The sequence below is a fragment of the Ranitomeya imitator genome, chromosome 3 (genome assembly GCF_032444005.1).
Source record: "Ranitomeya imitator isolate aRanImi1 chromosome 3, aRanImi1.pri, whole genome shotgun sequence".
NCBI lineage: Eukaryota > Metazoa > Chordata > Amphibia > Anura > Dendrobatidae > Ranitomeya > Ranitomeya imitator.
Window position 1 is genome coordinate 248,825,638 of NC_091284.1, and position 18,341 is coordinate 248,843,978.

The 18,341-nt window shown below is 44.0% G+C and overlaps 1 protein-coding gene across 7 annotated transcripts in view; it reads right to left on the minus strand.

Moving 5' to 3' along the window:
• The window catches only part of AMPD2 (adenosine monophosphate deaminase 2), a 285,686-nt gene that overhangs the window by 91,711 nt on the left and 175,634 nt on the right, over nucleotides 1-18,341 (minus strand). For 3 of the 7 annotated variants that reach the window (XM_069756340.1, XM_069756336.1, XM_069756335.1), the window contains exons 2-5: nucleotides 3,745-3,872; nucleotides 3,322-3,452; nucleotides 1,206-1,274; nucleotides 949-1,054 (exon numbers count right to left, since the gene is read on the minus strand). In XM_069756340.1, the coding sequence (XP_069612441.1) occupies nucleotides 949-1,054; nucleotides 1,206-1,274; nucleotides 3,322-3,452; nucleotides 3,745-3,774 (336 nt within the window). In that variant the 5' untranslated portion in view covers nucleotides 3,775-3,872. Of the gene's footprint in view, nucleotides 1-948; nucleotides 1,055-1,205; nucleotides 1,275-3,321; nucleotides 3,453-3,744; nucleotides 3,873-10,908; nucleotides 11,071-11,163; nucleotides 11,250-11,423; nucleotides 11,594-11,624; nucleotides 12,027-18,341 lie in introns of those variants that run through there. The other 4 variants (XM_069756339.1, XM_069756338.1, XM_069756337.1 and 1 more) reach the window with 4 other exon arrangements.

Genomic DNA, 18,341 nt, shown 5'->3' on the forward strand with positions numbered 1-18,341 from the left:
CAACAAGACAATGATCCCAAACATAAAGCAAAATCTACAATGGAATGGTTCACAAATAAACGTATCCAGGTGTTAGAATGGCCAAGTCAAAGTCCAGACCTCAATCCAATCGAGAATCTGTGGAAAGAGCTGAAAACTGCTGTTCACAAACGATCTCCATCAAACCTAACTGAGCTCGAGCTGTTTGCCAAGGAAGAATGGGCAAGAATTTCAGCCTCTCGATGAAAAAAAATGATAGAGACATACCCAAAGCGACTTGCAGCTGTAATCGCAGCAAAAGGTGGCGCAACAAAGTATTAAGTTAAAGGGGCCGAATAATATTGCACGCCCCACTTTTCAGTTTTTGATTTTCCACAAAAATTGAGCCAATAAATAAAATAAAAGAACCAATAAATTTCGTTCAACTTCACAATTGTGTTCCACTTGTTGATTCTTCAACAAAAATTTACATTTGGTATCTTTATGTTTGAAGCATGATATGTGGGAAAAGGCTGAAAAGTTCCAGGGAGCCGAATACTTTCGCAAGGCACTGTATATAGCTATATAATATAGTACTGTATATATAGTATAATATGTACTATTTTTATAACAAGAGCCTATTAGCACCATATTGCACTGCAGGCTTATCTATAATATAACGCTGGGAGTGTCACTCTGTCCGAAGCACATGTCAGAATGGGGGTGCAGGATGGGAGCAGCACATGTCAGAATGGGGGTGCAGGATGGGTGCAGCACATGTCAGGATGGGGACGCAGGATGGAGCAGCTCATGACAGGATGGGGACGCAGGATGGAGCAGCACATACCAGGATGGAGACCATATACCAATATAGATGCTAGCCACCCGTGCGTAGAACGGGTTCAATAGCTAGTACTGTATAATGTGATATGCCGCAGACAGTATATGGGGGTGATATACAGCTGTGTATGTAGTAAGTGAAGCACGTACCCCACACTTTTCATCACCTGCGATGGACACTCTGAGATACTCTCTCTCAAGAAAAGCCTCTTTAGGGAAATGATCCACCAAATCTTCATGTTCTTCTTTGTAAACCCTGGGAAACAAAAAGTGACAGGAAAACAGAGCACAAGAGAATGTAATGAAACGAGAGAAGAGGAGGATGTGAAAAGATAAATAGAAGAGGAGGTAAATGATACATGCAAGCAGACAGCACAATGCCGGAATAGATAAAAGGAGTGACTCACTGTAAGTCTGAGCTGCTGTCAATTTTCATAAAATCCTGTTTTGCTCTAAGTAAAATGTCGGGCTCGAGTCTAGGGAGAATTAACCGTAGATTGGAAATAAGGATAAAAAAATAATAGAAAGGCAATGTGAGAAATAACATAAGCGAGGAAAGGTGAAAGAAATACAATATTACATTAAGTAATAATAGACTCTTATTTAATGAGATGCTCCGAAACTAACAGTTATTTTAATGCTAAATGTCTGATTATTTAATATGATATTCTAATCTCTTTCCTAATACACTTTAATTTAAAATTCCCTATTGTTTCCTCACCACACTACTAACTGCTTTTTTTTTTTTACTTACTTCCTCTTTGATGGAGCTACGTTTTGAGAAACCTCAGTGCATGCTGGGATACTCACACAAGCCACCATCAGGGGGCAGAGGCTGTGAACACTGCAGCAGCCTCTGCCCCCACCCTGAGTATTAATGGTATTTATTACTATAGCACCAACATATTCTGCAGCACTTTCCATTTCAGAGAGGAATTGTACAGACAAGACATAACAGAGTAACACATAATTCAACAGATACCAAGAGAAGTTAGACCCCTGCTCGCAAGCTTATAATCTGAGACAGAGTTGGGCTAGTCCCTGCTGTACTGAGCATGTGTCGGTTGTCAATTCCTATGTACGAACAGTAGGATTTTGCCATTGTCCAATATAATTTTTAATGCACAGTGACAGTGCGCTCCCTCGCCGGATGTTTTATATGTTATTTTTTACAGAGTTCACAATGCAGTTTAATGGACATGTTAACTTTATTCTACAAGTTAATCGGATTCTGGTAATACCCAATTGATACCTTTTTATATTTTATTACTTTTTCACAATAAAAATCACTTAAAAAATATATCTTTTTTAGACATCTTATTTTAAAAGACCTAACTCTCTTAATTCCCTGCTTACAGAACTCTAAGAGAGCTTGTTTTTTGTATTGATCACTTTAGTTTATTTATTTATTTATTTATTTTTTTAAGCCAAGATTAAACATCAAGTATGGCATAGTTTTTCATTTATTTTTAACAGCATTCTCTGCCTGGAGCAAAAAAATTATATGCTGTAGATTCATAATACAAGTCTTATGAACACTTCAATACCAAATATTATTCATTTTACAAGCAATTGGAGTTTTGACCTCTTATGAAAAAACTGTGTTTTTTATTTTGACATTTTTATTATAACACCTAAAAACATTTTTTTTTCTTTTTACAGTGCATCCTAGTCCTACAAAGGGACATGAACATGCAATCTTTGGATCGTATTGATAACACAGTGCCCAATCTATGTTGTTCAGTGTGTTATCTAACAAGTCAGTGCGTGACTGCCAGTTATCCTATCAGGGCCTGGGATCTGTTTGGGTTAAAGGGATGGCAAACACAGAGCACAATATCAGGCTTCCTGTTTCAATAGCAAACTGTAAGCTCCCCAGGATATTGCTGCGGGGTGACAATAGGCTGACAACGGGAGCAATATTCCTTTATTGAAACTCCCCACATGCTGCTGTCCCTATCGACAGCTGCATCTGAGGGGTTAAAGTGCTGGGATAAGCACTATGTCCGGCAATAGGAGCTTAGCAGTCTTTAACTCATGCGCCCATGCCATACATTAAACATAAATGTACCCCCGATTGAAGGAAATCACCTGCAATCTGGACACACAGTTAAGTCCATTTGTGGGAAGAGGTTAATGGGTATCTACAAAGATTACAACTCATCACTTATCTACAGGCTACATGATAGACTACTGATCGCTGGATGTTCCACCACTGGAAACCAATCAAGAGAACATGGATCCCGAGACACTTGCTTGGATGAAGCTGTGGAGTATTCACACTTCCACTCCAAAATGTATAGAAGTGATGGAGATAGATGAGCACTCAACGGCCGCCTCAAATGGGGGACTGAGCATATCCACTCATGATCAAGGGGGGTGACAGAAGTGGAACCCCAAACGATCACTAACTACTTATCTAGTGGATTGGTAATAAGTTGCAATCTTTATGTATTCTAATTTGTATCTGCCATCTGTACCTTATAGGATTCTTGTTATATTTTTCACTCTTTGTTGCCTTACTTGATATCTTGACTTATTTGTCGCTCTAGACGCTGTCTCCTCTCCTCAAGCTTCTCAATGGGACTTTCCTCTGGAAATTCATATGGAGCAGAACGCATATCACTGTCAGCAAGGGAACGACTGAACAGTTCCTGAGGGAGAGACGACAGACATTATTAGACAAGTTCAGTCCACATCATTAGTGATGTCACCCACTTGGCGCTCTGTGAGAGGAATAGAGCCGTCCTTGTAACACATGGACTACATGCATTAAATGGAATACATTTTCCTGACCGGCTACGGTTCTTTTGAGCAAACAGACTTTTCTAGGGGTGCCATGTGCAGGCCCAGGGGAGATCGCTTTAGTGCTATGGGGATGGATGGGAGGGGGGAGTGGGGTTTGCCTTACAACTTTTTTTTTCTGAGAAAGGACATTTTTATTACCTCTGCTATTTCTTTGTATTTTCCCTCCATGGATGTTCTTAATTCTCGACTCAGCTGCTTTAGACTATGTGGAGTACCAGAAAAGGATTTGGCTGACTGCAGTAGGTGGAGTGGAGACCCCCGAAAATCTGAAAGGGAAGCGTTATTATTTTAATAAAAATGTCATATAATATCTTTATGTGATTGCTATAATATATGCAGGGTGAATAGTGACTACAACTTAAAAGGCTCTGAGATAACATGTTAGCATTCAGCGGGAAAATACTCAGTTTAAGGCCACGTTCACACGTTCAGCATTTTACATCAGTATTTGTAAGCCCAAACTAGAAATGGAACAATCAGAGGAAAAGTATAATAAAAACACGTGACCACTCCTGTATTTATCACCCACTCCAGGATTTGGCTTACAGATACTGATCTACTATATAATTATCTAAGGGTCACTTCCGTCTTTCTGTCCTTCTGTCTGTCTGTCACAGATATTCATTGGTCGCGGCCTCTGTCTGTCATGGAAATCCAAGTCGCTGATTGGTCGCGGCAAAACAGCCACGACCAATCAGCGACAGGCACAGTACGGAAGAAAATGGCCGCTCCTTACTCCCCGCAGTCAGTGTCCGGCGCCCGCATACTCCCCTCCACTCACCGCTCACACTGGGTTAATGCCGGCGGTAACGGACCGCATTATGCCGCGGGTAACGCACTCCGTATCGCTGCTATTAACCCTGTGTGACCAACTTTTTACTATTGATGCTGCGTATGTGGCATCAATAGTAAAAAAGATCTAATGTTAAAAATAATAAAAAAAAATAAAAAATCGTTATATACTCACCATCCGTCGGCCCCTCCTTGCGACGCTCCGGTGACCGCGCCATGCATTGCGATCTCGCGAGATGATGACGTAGTGGTCTCGCGAGACCGCTACGTCATCATCTCGCGAGACCGCAATGCACTCTTGAGACCGGAGCGCACGAGGAGCGTCGGTAACCACTTCCTGGATCCGGGGGCGAACGGAGGGTGAGTATATAACTATGTTTTATTTTAATTCTTTTTTTTAACAGGGATATGATGACCACATTGCTATATACTACGTGGGCTGTGCAATATACTACATAGACTGTGCAATATACTACGTGGGCTGCGCAATATACTCCGTGGGCTGCGCAATGTACTACGTGGGCTGCGCAATGTACTACGTGGGCTGGGCAATATACTACGTGGGCTGGGCAATATACTACGTGGGCTGTGCAATGTACTACGTGGGCTGTGCAATGTAGTACGTGGGCTGTGCAATGTACTACGTGGGCTGTGCAATGTACTGCGTGGGCTGTGCAATGTACTGCGTGGGCTGTGCAATGTACTGCGTGGGCTGTGCAATGTACTACGTGGGCTGTGCAATGTACTGCGTGGGCTGTGCAATGTACTACGTGGGCTGTGCAATGTACTACGTGGGCTGTGCAATGTACTACGTGGGCTGTGCAATGTACTGCGTGGGCTGTGCAATGTACTGCGTGGGCTGTGCAATGTACTGCGTGGGCTGTGCAATGTACTGCGTGGGCTGTGCAATTTACTTCGTGGCTGTGCTATATACTACGTGGGCTGTGCTATACACTACGTGGGCTGTGCTATACACTACGTGGGCTGTGCTATACACTACGTGGGCTGTGCTATATACTACGTGGGCTGTGCTATACACTACGTGGGCTGTGCTATACACTACGTGGGCTGTGCTATACACTACGTGGGCTGTGCTATACACTACGTGGGCTGTGCTATACACTACGTGGGCTGTGCTTTACACTACGTGGGCTGTGCTATACACTACGTGAGCTGTGCTATACACTACGTGGGCTGTTACACACTACGCATACATATTCTAGAATACCCAATGCGTTAGAATCGGGCTACCATCTAGTGTGAAATAATGACCAAATACTGAACGTGGCCTAACGACCAGTTCCCACAAAGCACAAATGCTCCGTTTTTTTCCACTGCATTTTTTGATTCAGTAAATCGGATGAGATTAAGAGATCAAGCAAAATGGATGTGATTTCATGAAAATTTGTAATAAGCAGGTAGCAACACATAGGTGAAAGAAGAACATACACTCCTCACCTCACAGATTTCTGAAGAAACATACCGGTATATATCTTTACAAACACTTCTAGATCTCATATCATGGCAGTGCGTGTGGGGGGAGAAGGCCAGAGCTGATAACACTGTGAGATGAGATCTGGAAGTGTTTGTAATGGTACATAACTCAGCCCTTCTGTATCTCTATACAGCAGCTGAAGATCAGTGAAGGAGAATAGGGGGTGGTTGTTTTTCCACCTCTTTGCTGATACCTGTCTATGATTGTCAACCTCATGCAGAAAAAAAAAGTACAAGCCCCCAGAGACAAATCTCTGGTGACACCCAGCTGAACTTTACATATTTTATAACCTAAACTTTACAAGCTAATATCTCCGCAGTGGAGATGATCCTCTGTTTCCATTATTTTTGGTGCTGCAGCATTATATGTTGACTGAAATGGGAAAAAACTTGCAAAAGCAGTAATTTGACTTTTGTTTTTTTGTTTTTTACTTGTGGCAATGCCATTAAGAAATTCATAAGAGTGGTTCTGTAAGCAGTTCATCAAACTTTTTTTTTTTTTTTTTTACAAATATCCTCATTGATTTTTTAAAATAGCAGAAATTATACAAGAATTATCTTGTGCAAGAAGTAGCAAACAATAAAACACATATTAACAATGTGATTGGCTGCAGCGGTGATGAGCGCTGTACTTGTGACTTCAGTGCAGCAGCCAGTAAGCAAAGTCTGCAGCAGTGGAGGAGGAGAGCAGTCGCTGGACCTGGGGAGAGCAGGGCTCTGCAGCAACATCCCGATTGGGGGAAGTGTGAATTCTCGGCCTCCGCTCTGTTATCTGTGGTGGTGTGATGGCGGTGGAGGCCTGAGATGCGCACCTCTGTTCCATTCAGGACATACCTTCACACCCTTATTCTTTGTTGGACCCCAAGTGATCAGAAAGTTATTTTTTATCTAATAGGAGATAATTAAATTTTCTGGTAATAACCCTTTAATGACAGGTTCATTTTATTGCGCTGGTCATAATGATTACGACACCAAAATTGTATTTTTTTATGTTTGAATGCTAAATTAAATAAAAATTTCACTTTTTCTGTTTTAAATTATTTTTAGGTCACCATATTCTAAGACTTATAATTATTGTTTCATACAATTGACGGCGCTATTAATGGGCTATTTTGGGTGACACAGTTGTAGTTTTCATTGGTACCATTTTAGAGCACATGGGACTTTTTGATTGACCGCACAAGGAACACAAGGACTGTGTGTTCGTGTGAACCACATGGTGACACCTCTGTTTTTTTCTGGCAGCATGACAAGGGACAATACAAGTCTATGGGTATGTGAAAACCACGCACAACATACGGGTGGCATCAGTGTGCCGGACATGTGCTGGATGTGTTTAACATTGCAAAGTATAGGAGAAGCTCTGAAATGTCATTCTTTCTTTATCCATACTGCAAAAACACGGATGGCATACTGACCGCACACTGATGGCACCGGTACTGTTTTCTCTGGTAGCAGCAGTTCATTCTTTCTTTATCCATACCAGAAAAACCCGGATGGCACACCAATGACACCGATACTGTTTATTCTAATACTGGGTTTATACGGAGGTGATAAGGGGGCCTAACCAGCTAGATACTGGAGACATTACAGACCATGGCATCCGAGGAGTTTAAGGCTATGTGCACACGTTGCGGATTAGCCTTAGGAATTTTTGGTGCGGATTCTGCCTCTCCTGGCAGAAAACGCACCTGCGAATTTGTTGCGTTTTTTGTGCGGTCCCGCAGCGTTTTTTGTGCGTTTTTGCTGCGGTTTTCTTGCGGATTTGCTGCGTTTTTTTACCCCTGCGGTTTTCTATAATGGAATGGGTACAAAAACGCTGCAGATTCACAAAAAAAAGATTCACTGCTTCAACTTCCAAGATCAGACATAACTCCAGTACCTGTTGTTAGGGTATGTGCACACGTTGCGGATTCTCTGCGGATCCGCAGCATTTTTGAGGTGCAGAAACGCTGCAGATCCGCAATTGATTAACAGTACAACGTAAATCAATGAGAAAAAAAAAATGCTGTGCACACTTTGCGGAAAATCCGCTGCGGAAACGCTGCGGTTTAAAAGAAGTAGCAGGTCACTTCTTTTTTATGAATCTGCAGCGTTTTTGTACCCATTCCATTATAGAAAACCGCAGGGGTAAAAAACGCAGAAAATCTGCAAGAAATCCGCAGCAAAAACGCACAAAAAACGCGACAAATCCGCAGGTGCGTTTTCTGCCAGGTGAGGCAGAATCCGCACGAGAAATTCCTAAGCCTAATCCGCAACGTGTGCACATAGCTTACAACAGAGTGAGGCTCCAATTCTGCAGTGCCAGTCCACACTCTCTGAAGGAATACATTGACAGAAGTCTGAGATGTATATGTTATCAAATGGCATCCACCACCTATAGGCTTCTGGGTTGAGAAACATAACCTGCTCCGAATAAGATGGAGCAGCACAGTGGTTCAGTGGTTAAGAACGGTTGCTTTGCAAAGTTGGGGTTCTGGGTTCAATATCCCACCTAGGACAACATCTGCAAGCAGTTTGTATGTTCTCCCCGTGTTTGCGTGCGTTTCCGCCGGGTTCTCCGGTTTCCTCCCACGTTCCAAAGGACATACTGATAGGGAATTTAGACTGTGAGTCCCATTGGGGACAGTGATGATAATGTCTGTAAGGGTATGTGTCCATCTTCAGGATGGCCGGCGGTTTAGTCGGAGCGGCAAACCCGCTCTGCGCTAAGCTCCGCCCCCTTCTGGGACGCAATGATGCCGGATGTGTTCATAGCACACATCTGGGATCATCGCACCCCACACATAGGGCCCTGTGCTATACATTGCGGCGGCGCCGCAAGGTATACGGACATGCTGCGATCATAAAAGACGCGCCGCATGTCCGGAGTCGCAGGGCCGCCACGTGCGTGTTACCACGCATAGTGGGACTGGATTTCATTCAATCCCCTCCACTAGGCTGTAACATCTGGACGCTGCGTGTTTGATGCTGCATCTCTATGCAGCGTCAAACACGCAGCGTTTACTGCACGTGGAAACATACCCTAAGGGTACTTTCACACTAGCGTTTTTTTAAAAAAGTGCTTGCAGGATGCGTTTTTTCCCCATAGACTTCTATTGACGACGCATTTGCGACGGATTGGCACACTTCGCATCCGTCTTGCGACGGATGCGTCGTGCTTTGGCGGACCGTCGGGAGAAAAAAACCCTACATGTAACGTTTTTTTCTCCCGACGGACCGCTTTTTCCGACTGCGCATGCGCGGCCGGAACTCCGCCCCCACCTCCCCGCACCTTACAATGGGGCAGCGGATGCGCCGGAAAAATGCATCCGCTGCACCCATTGTGCAATGCAGCAAACGCTAGCGTCGGAATCTCTTCCCGACGCATTGCGACGGGGAGATTCCGACGCTAGTGTGAAAGAAGCCTAAAGCGCTGTGAAATATGATGGTCTCAAAGCCTGGCCACCCAGCTAAACTTGTAGGCAGGAGGCAGAACAGATTTCTGCTGCTGTGCAGCACAGACAGTGAGAATTCTCCCCAGCACTGAACTCAGAAGAGAAAGTTCTCAGATGGAATTAGGCTATGTGCACACGCTGCGGATTTTGCTGCAGATCCGCAGCGGATTGGACGCTGCAGATTCGCAGCAGTTTTCCATGAGTTTACAGTACCATGTAAACCTATGAAAAACAAAATCTGCAGTGCACATGCTGCAAAAAAAAAAACACGCGGAAACGCAGTGCGGATTTCCCAAAATCAGTGCGGAAAAATTTGCACACCTTTCCACAACGTGTGCACATACGTTTAATGAACACCAGAGGGTGCCATACAAGCCTGCCACATAATAGCCTGATAGACACAGAAGCATTTTATTACATTAACTCTAATTGAAAAATATCTTATCTTACAGGGCTTTTATGGTCTCCAACAACAACTCTTGGGAACAGCCATGAAACAACAAAGTGTGCACCCCTGTAGTGTAAAGGGTGAAGAGAGATATTGTCTCTCACTGCATAAAGCAACAGATCAATAAAGGGGCATAAAGGTTTGTAATCACCGAAAACCTGCTAGATTTCCCATAGGTGTCAGCAACGGTTCTACAACTTTCAACTAATTTGACGACTTTGTAAAACTTCAATTGCACACCTCCATCATCTACCAAATACGTTATTTGGGTTATTTCAGGACTGAATGGGGCGCAAATTAGCACAGTCCCAGCCTATGGGCCACACATCACCCATGGGCCACACATTGCCCACAGGCCACACATCACCTATGGGCCACACATTGTTCACAGGCCACACATCACCCATGGGCCACACATTGTCCACAGGCCACACATCACCCATGGGCCACACATCACCCATGGGCCACACATTGTCCACAGGCCACACATTGTCCACAGGCCACACATTACCTATGGGCCACACATTGTTCACAGGCCACACATCACCTATGGGCCACACATTGTTCACAGGCCACACATCACCTATGGGCCACACATTGTTCACAGGCCACACATCACCCATGGGCCACACATTGTCCACAGGCCACACATCACCTATGGGCCACACATTGTTCACAGGCCACACATCACCCATGGGCCACACATCACCCATGGGCCACACATCACCTATGGACCACACATTGTCCACAGGCCACACATTACCCATGGACCACACATTACTCACGGACCACACATTACCCATGGGCCACACATTACCCATGGGCCACACATTACTCAGGGGCCACACGTCACTCAGGGGCCACACATTACCCATGGGCCACACATCACCTATGGGCCACACATTACTCAGGGGCCACACGTCACCTATGGGCCACACATTACCTATGGGCCACACATTGTCCATGGGCCACACATCACCTATGGGCAACACATTACCTATGGGCCACACATCACCTATGGGCCACACATTGTTCACGGGCCACACATTGTCCATGGGCCACATCCCCCATGGCAGGGAGCTACAGAAGGCTGCTGTGATGGCAGGAGGCCGAGATAACTGACTGCAGTACCCGGCGGACGGTAAGGACAGAGCTAGGACTGCAGCTTGTGTCCTGCCGTCATCACCCTGATGTGCGGCCCCTGCTCTGCCGCCGTCTCCCCAGGACATTGCGCGCTGGTACAGTCCCGTCACTTTCCGTCCCCATCACGGTCCTCTGGTGTCACTACCGCTCGTGTGTACCCCGTCCTCTGCACCGCTGTCTAGCCGTCCTGTCATCTTCCCTTTGCCCCGTAAACCCCATGTTTCCCCAGTGCTTAGAACTAACCGTACAGCTGTCCCAGAACTGCTGCATAGAGCCGGCTGTCTCCCCTCTTCTCTAGAACACTATGGAACTGTCCTAGCCGCAGTCCCGAAGAAGTAGAGGAAGAAGCGGCTAGGACTGTACCAAGTGGTGAAACTGAGGGGGAAACCCTGCATACCCGCAGGTCAGCTGCAGAGCTGCTGTGTGAGGGAGGAAGGGGGAGTTGTCACACAGAAGGGGACACAGATGAGGCCGGGCGTGTGAGCGCTGCCAGGGAAGCTTACCGGCTCTGTGGGGAGAGACGTGCCAGTCACTAGGCTGGAGCCAGGGGAGACACAGCTGTGACCGTGCTTCCACGTGAGGCTAATGAGGAGGCTGTTATATAAGACACAGGGTCAGGATGGCCATGAATAATGGAGGATGGGACGTGCCAGCTGCAGGGTGAGGGCAGCACCTGACACGTCCTGAGGTGGAGGCGCCAGCACAGTGCCCTCCCAGCCCATGGAGGACACCTTATGCCTACAGGTGCCATGTATCCTGGTGTCAGATACATCACTATTAATGGCAGGGACTGGCTGGCAACTATTGGCATGGGAGAGGTCACAAAGCAGAGGCTCATGAGTTAGCCTGCTTATCTCTGGCCGCTACATTAAAGGGGTTGTCCACTACTAGGATAACCTCTTCTTAAATGTTTGGCTCCATAAAATAATAAAGCCTGTACTCCCCTTCCCTTGCTGGCGCTGTTCCCACAGTGTCGGCACGCGCTCTCCCCTGGTCTCTCGTGCAGTGTGGTGACACGTGACCCCGATGCCCAATCAGCGCTGCCATCACACCAGGTTGAAGCCAGGGATCAGCTGCAGCCTGAACTTCCTCTTCATGTTCAATCTGTATGTAGGCAGGGACAGTGACGCCAGCGCTGACTGGGCATCGGGGTCACGTGTCACAACACTGCATGAGAGCCCCGGTGAGAGCGAGTGCCAATGCATTGGGAACAGCGCTGGCACAAGAGGTGAGTATAGGCTTTTTTTATTTTATCAGGGCCAAACATTTAGTTCAAGAAGCGGATAAACCCCTTTAAAGCCGCAGTGGTAAAGGGCTTTAACCCTGCTGTACTGTTCTGGTCAATATGACCCGAAATGATTTTTGAGACCCTGTATTTTTTTTTATATGAGGATTTGAAACTAGTGGTATCTTGACTTCTCATTTGTGGAGCTCTATATATTTTTTTTGTTTACTTTTTGCTACACGCTGATTGTTACACTTGTACTGTTCGGGTCAATATGACCCGATAGCATTTTATACTGTTCTACAGGTCTCTGATTATTTCTGACTGCAAAAGGTATGTTTTTTTTATGTGTACTTCATCTCAAAATGGTGGTGGTTTCACTGTTCTTATCAGTAAACAAGTAATTATCTAGTATTATCCATTTGCTGCAAAAGTTCATATGCTCTAAATGTTCAAGTGTATACAGGAAAAACCCCTGGTGAAAGACCTGAAAAAAATCAGGGTGTTCTCGATTTGACTCATGGACTAAAAGGACAAAACGTCACATGTGACAACTTTTGTACATCCTATCAACTAGGCCAGATGTTGAAGAAAACACAACTTACCATGCTGGTACTATAAGAAAAAACAAGCCTGAACTACCGCAAGGTATCCTTAGCAAGAGAGAGGTGTACAGTTCTATTTTTTTTTTCTGGAAATACAACTGTTGTTTCTTATGTTCCAAAAAAACCCAAGCAGGTAATTCTAATGAGCACAATGCACCATGACAATGCCGTAAGTGATAGAGAAGACAGAAAGCCTGACATTATTTTGGATTATAATGCCACAAAGGGAGCAGTTGATACTTTAGACCAAGCAATATCAACATATACATGCAAACGCAGAACCAATCGGTGGCCAATGATTTTATTTTATAACATACTGGATGTTTCTGCATACAATGCATTTGTCTTATGGAGAGAAATCGACCCCGATTGGAACCGGAATAAGCTGCATAAAAGAAGATTATTTCTTGAGGAATTGGGCAAATCCCTGGTTAGGCCATATATTGAGAGCAGAAAAGTCACCCCCAGAAGTGAAGGAGCAACAGCCATTGTAAAGTGTCCAGCATGCTCAAGAAAGAGACTCCACATCCACGGCGTCCACCAGCACAACTGCCAGCAGCACAGCTACCAGCAAAAAAAGGAAGAGCTGTAGCTTCTGTCCATCTTCCTGTGACAATAAGACTAATCTGACATGTGCTGGATGTTCAAAATATCTGTGTAAAGGACATGTCTTATTATTGTGTTCAGTGTAAAAACGCATGAGCATGTTCAGTTTTTCTTTTTTCTTTCTAAAAAAGTTGACGTTTTTATGATTTTTTTATTTGTTGATTTATAAATATTGTTTTCAAAAAGTTAAATTTCATGTTTTAGTAATAGTAATGTAAAGCTTCTTTGTTATTTGTGTGCAGAATGCCAACAATGAAAGATAATTGTAAAAAGCCTGTGTAACCTTTTTATGAAAAAAAATAAATTATTAAGTTTAAATTTACATTTTTCATTTGTTTATGATCAACCATGTTCACATACAGTATAATAATGAAAAAAGTATTCAAATAAAACACTTAGAGTAGCTAAAAATCAAGAATTAATAGGTCGGGTCATATTGACCCGGGAACAGTACAAGTGTATAGCAAATGCGAACAGAACAGCAGGGTTAAAATAACGGTGGCTGGTACATAGATTCGGGAAGAGAACAGAGCTTACTACATCGATTCAGGAAAAGAACAGGGCTTACTACGTAGATACAGGAACAGAGCAGAGCTTACTACATAGATTCAGGAACAGAACAGAGCTTACTGCATAGATACAGGAACAGAACCGAGCATACTGCATAGGTACAGGAACAGAACCAAGCTTACTACATAGATACAGGAACAGAACTGAGCTTACTACATAGATTCAGGAAAAGAACGGCTACATAGATACAGGAACAGAGCAGACCTTACTACATAGATTCAGGAACAGAGCTTACTGCATAGATACAGGAACAGAACCGAGCATACTGAATAGGTACAGGAACTGAACCAAGCTTACTACATAGGTACAGGAACAGAACCGAGCTTACTGCATAGATACAAGAGCAGAACCAAGCTTACTGCATAGATACAGGAACAGAACCGAGCTTACTACATAGATACAGGCACAGAACAGCATTTACTACATAAATACAAGTGCAGAACCAAGCTTACTGCATAGATACAAAAACAGAACCAAGCCTACTATATAGGTACAGTACCAAAACGGGGCTTGCTACATAGATACAGAAGCAAAACCAAGCTTACTACAGAGATATGGGAACATGAAGTCAGAATAAAAAGTTTGTGGATTGTAAATTGCAAATTATTCTCACACTTACCTAATTCATCAAACAGCAAGTTGTGCTGCCAAAAATTTAACACTATACTAAAGTTATATAGTGAGGCCCTTTTGCACACCACCTTAAAAAAAAACTTTTGGAAACATTATTTTCACCTTTAAAAAATATATTATGATTTTGTTTTGAGATTCAGCTGTTTTCACACGCTCTGCACTAGTCATATCACATCACCACTCTTCATGCAGTTCGCTTACTAACAATCATGTGCCAATCTTTCTCTTAGGCCGCGGTCACACTAGTTTTACGGACGTGGAAATTTTTCTGAATATTTTCTCATGCTTGAGTTCATCTGAGGTTATACCAGCAGGGGGCGCAGCACCGCAAGTCTAGGTAGCTACGTTCCCCTGCTGCTTTCCATTCATTCCCCAGTTTTTACAGCCAGCGGCGGCTGCATTAGCAGGCTCCTGCTTGTAAAATTATTTAACCCCTTCAGATGGATTTACAGCGTGGGACAAGACTGAACGACAGAAGGTATGGGATATTGTTGATTTTTTTATTTTAACTTTGTATCAGGTGACAAGGGTCTTCAATTGGATTGAGAGTATAATAAACTATTACAACACCCTGTGTCTTTATTTCAATAAAATACTTTTTTCCTAATGTGTGTGTTTTATTAACCATTTACTACTATTGGATTAATAATGGATAGGTGTCTTATTAACACCTCTCCATTATTAATCTGGCCTAATGTCACCTTACAATAGCAAGGTGACATTAACCCTTTATTACCCCATATCCCACCGCTACACGGGAGTGGGAAGAGAGAGGCTAAGTGCCAAAATAGGCACATCTTACAGACGTGCCTTTTCTGGGGTGGCTGGGGGCAGATGCTTTAAGTCGGGGGGGGGGGGGGTCCTATAACCTAGGCTATTAATATCTGCCCTCAGTCACTGGCTTTCCCACTCTGGCGGAGAAAATTGCACGGGAGCCCACGCCAATTTTTTCCGTGATTTAACCCTTTATTTTAACAGCTAAAGCCCCCAAATTTTGCACACAGACACTTGGAACATTATTAGTGAGGAATATGTTAAAAAATAAGGGATATGAAATGGTTTATTGTATGCAAACCATATCTCATATCATCTCATATCCTGTCGGGTTTGGGAAGGAGAGAGCAAAAGCCGGCAATTGAATTACCGGCTTTTAAGCTATGTAGCGCTGTATTAAATATAACTATATATATATATATAGACTGTATATGTTTTCATGAATATTTGAGCCCATGGATCCATTGTATGTCCGTTTTGCAGGCAAATCTCGCTGTACGGATGCCATACAGATTACATACAAAGGGTTACATGCGCAAAATACGCTGCCACACCCTGCCTACGGATGACATACGGATCACTATTTTGGGAACATTTCTGCGTATGTAAAATACAGACCGTATTTCCCTACGCTGAGTTTGACTCCGGCCTTATACTTTTCTCAATTGAAACAATGAGAGGAGCAGATAAGAAAGCGGGTGGCAAGTGATAGTTTCTATGCACATTGCATATGGAGCAGTATTGTGACCAGCACAGAGTGTGAAAACAGTTGAATTCTAATAGTACATTACACAATGTAAGGAGTCAGAGTGAAATCCTACAAGTATACTGGATATCTCTTTAAAAGGAACTTGTCACCTCAAGAAATGCTGTTTATCTGCAGATATAGGGTTAATCCGCCAGTAAATAGCGTTTAAAGCTTGGTTAGCCAGCTAACTGGAAAAGTGTTGGGTACAGAGAGAAAAGTAAGTTTTATTTCCCCTGATGACACTCCGCTTCCTGTCGTAGGGACGATGCAAGGAGCAGTTATAGTCACTGCTCTCTACAAAGTGAGTGTGCTGTAATAACGTCCCAGCACTTTATGACATCTTCCAAGGAGCCCCACCTCAGGCCAGGCTTCAGAGAATGACCAAAATGGCAACAACACATGTCCACCCATCAAAAACCTGTAGCCGCACCACAGGGTCCTGATGGGAGCTGGTGAATGCATGCACTAACCATCGTGCTATATAAATTTCGCTGACAGTTTAAATACTTAAAGCAGCAATCACCTTGAGCTCTGATCACTGCTGTTACAGTCAGATGCCGGCTATGTATTACAGCTGACATCTGCCCGGTGTGGGGTGGGATCAGCTCCTGAATCCACTCCTTACAAGCACATCCCTATGGTGACATCATTGCATCAAGGTGAGCAAAGGGGTTAATTTCACTTGTCTATTCTTAAATTGGACATCTTACTAAAATACATACAATTCCAGATATACGCAGACATGTCCACATACAGTACACAGACATGAACACATACATTTGTCCACACATAAGCAGACATGCACACAAACTGTACTCAGACATGGACACACGGTATGCAGACATGTCCATGCAGACACGCACATACACAAATATATACACAGATACGTACACATACATATTTGAAGACAAATTCACAAAAATACATAACAACAAACAAATATACACACAGTCATATGCACTGATATAAATATATATACATATCATACATACACAGACACATTAGAAGTATTTTTAATCTGGTGAAGCCGGCACCTTGTAAATGCTCACACCCCCCGTATTGTCTCCTGTTCCGCTCTTCCCGGGCATGTGGCCAGCACGTTCACAGACATACCCAAGCACGGTGCACTGTGTGGCCATATCTACCAGTAGTGACGCGGCCGGTCCTGCGCCTTACATTATTCTTGTATTCCGGCCTGGCTGCGTAACTACTAGCTGACACAGCAGCACTGTGCGCGGTCTTGTCTGTGAAAGTGACAGCAAAGTGCTGATGAAGAAAGTGTGGAAGAAGTGCTGGAGGAGAGGCTGACCCTGCCTGCCCCTGTTTAATGGGTGTGTGGCCGATGCCATACCTCATCCATTGGCTACCTGTTATGAACTGGTGGTTTAGGAGCAACATGGGACGAGATCTGAAGGAGGTGGTACCTGTACGTCAGTTCCTAAGCTTAACACAACACTAGCAGTAGCCGTGGGATGTTCCTGTCACTCCCTAGACACCTCATCACAGCCGGAGAACTAACTACCCCTAAAGATAGAAACAGGAAAGCTATCTTACCTCAGAGAAAATCCCCAAAGGATAGACAGCCCCTCACAAATAATGACTGTGAGTGGAGAGGGAAATGACATACGTAGAATGAAACCAGGATGTAGCAAAGGAGGCCAGTCTAGCTAGATAGATAGAACAGGACAGAATACTGTGCGGTCAGTATTAAAAAACTAGAAAAATCCACACAGAGTTTACAAAAATCTCCACACCTGACTAAAGGTGTGGAGGGTAAATCTGCTTCCCAGAGCTTCCAGCTTAACTGAATAAATCCATACTGACAAGCTGGACAAAAAACATAGAATGTACAGAACAATTAAGTCCACTACATGTGGACAGAAAAGAACAAAGCAAGGACTTATCTTTGCTGAACTGGTCAGGATATCAGGGAAATCCAAGCAGAGATGTGAATCCAACCAGGAACCATTGACAAGTGGCACTGGCTGAAGGAAAGAGCCAGGCATAAATAGCCGAGCAGAAAGACAATCAGTGGAAGCAGCTGCAGACTGCTAAATCCAAGGAGCAGCCATTCCACTTAAAACCACCGGAGGGAGCCCAAGAGCAGAACTCACAAAAGTGCCACTTACAACCACCGGAGGGAGCCCAAGAGCGGAATTCACAACAGCTACCATGTTATAAAGCTAAAAAAGGAGCTTTGTCTTTATTCATACAAAAATACACATTAAAAAGCCCCTGCAGGGGTTTAAAAAAAATAAAG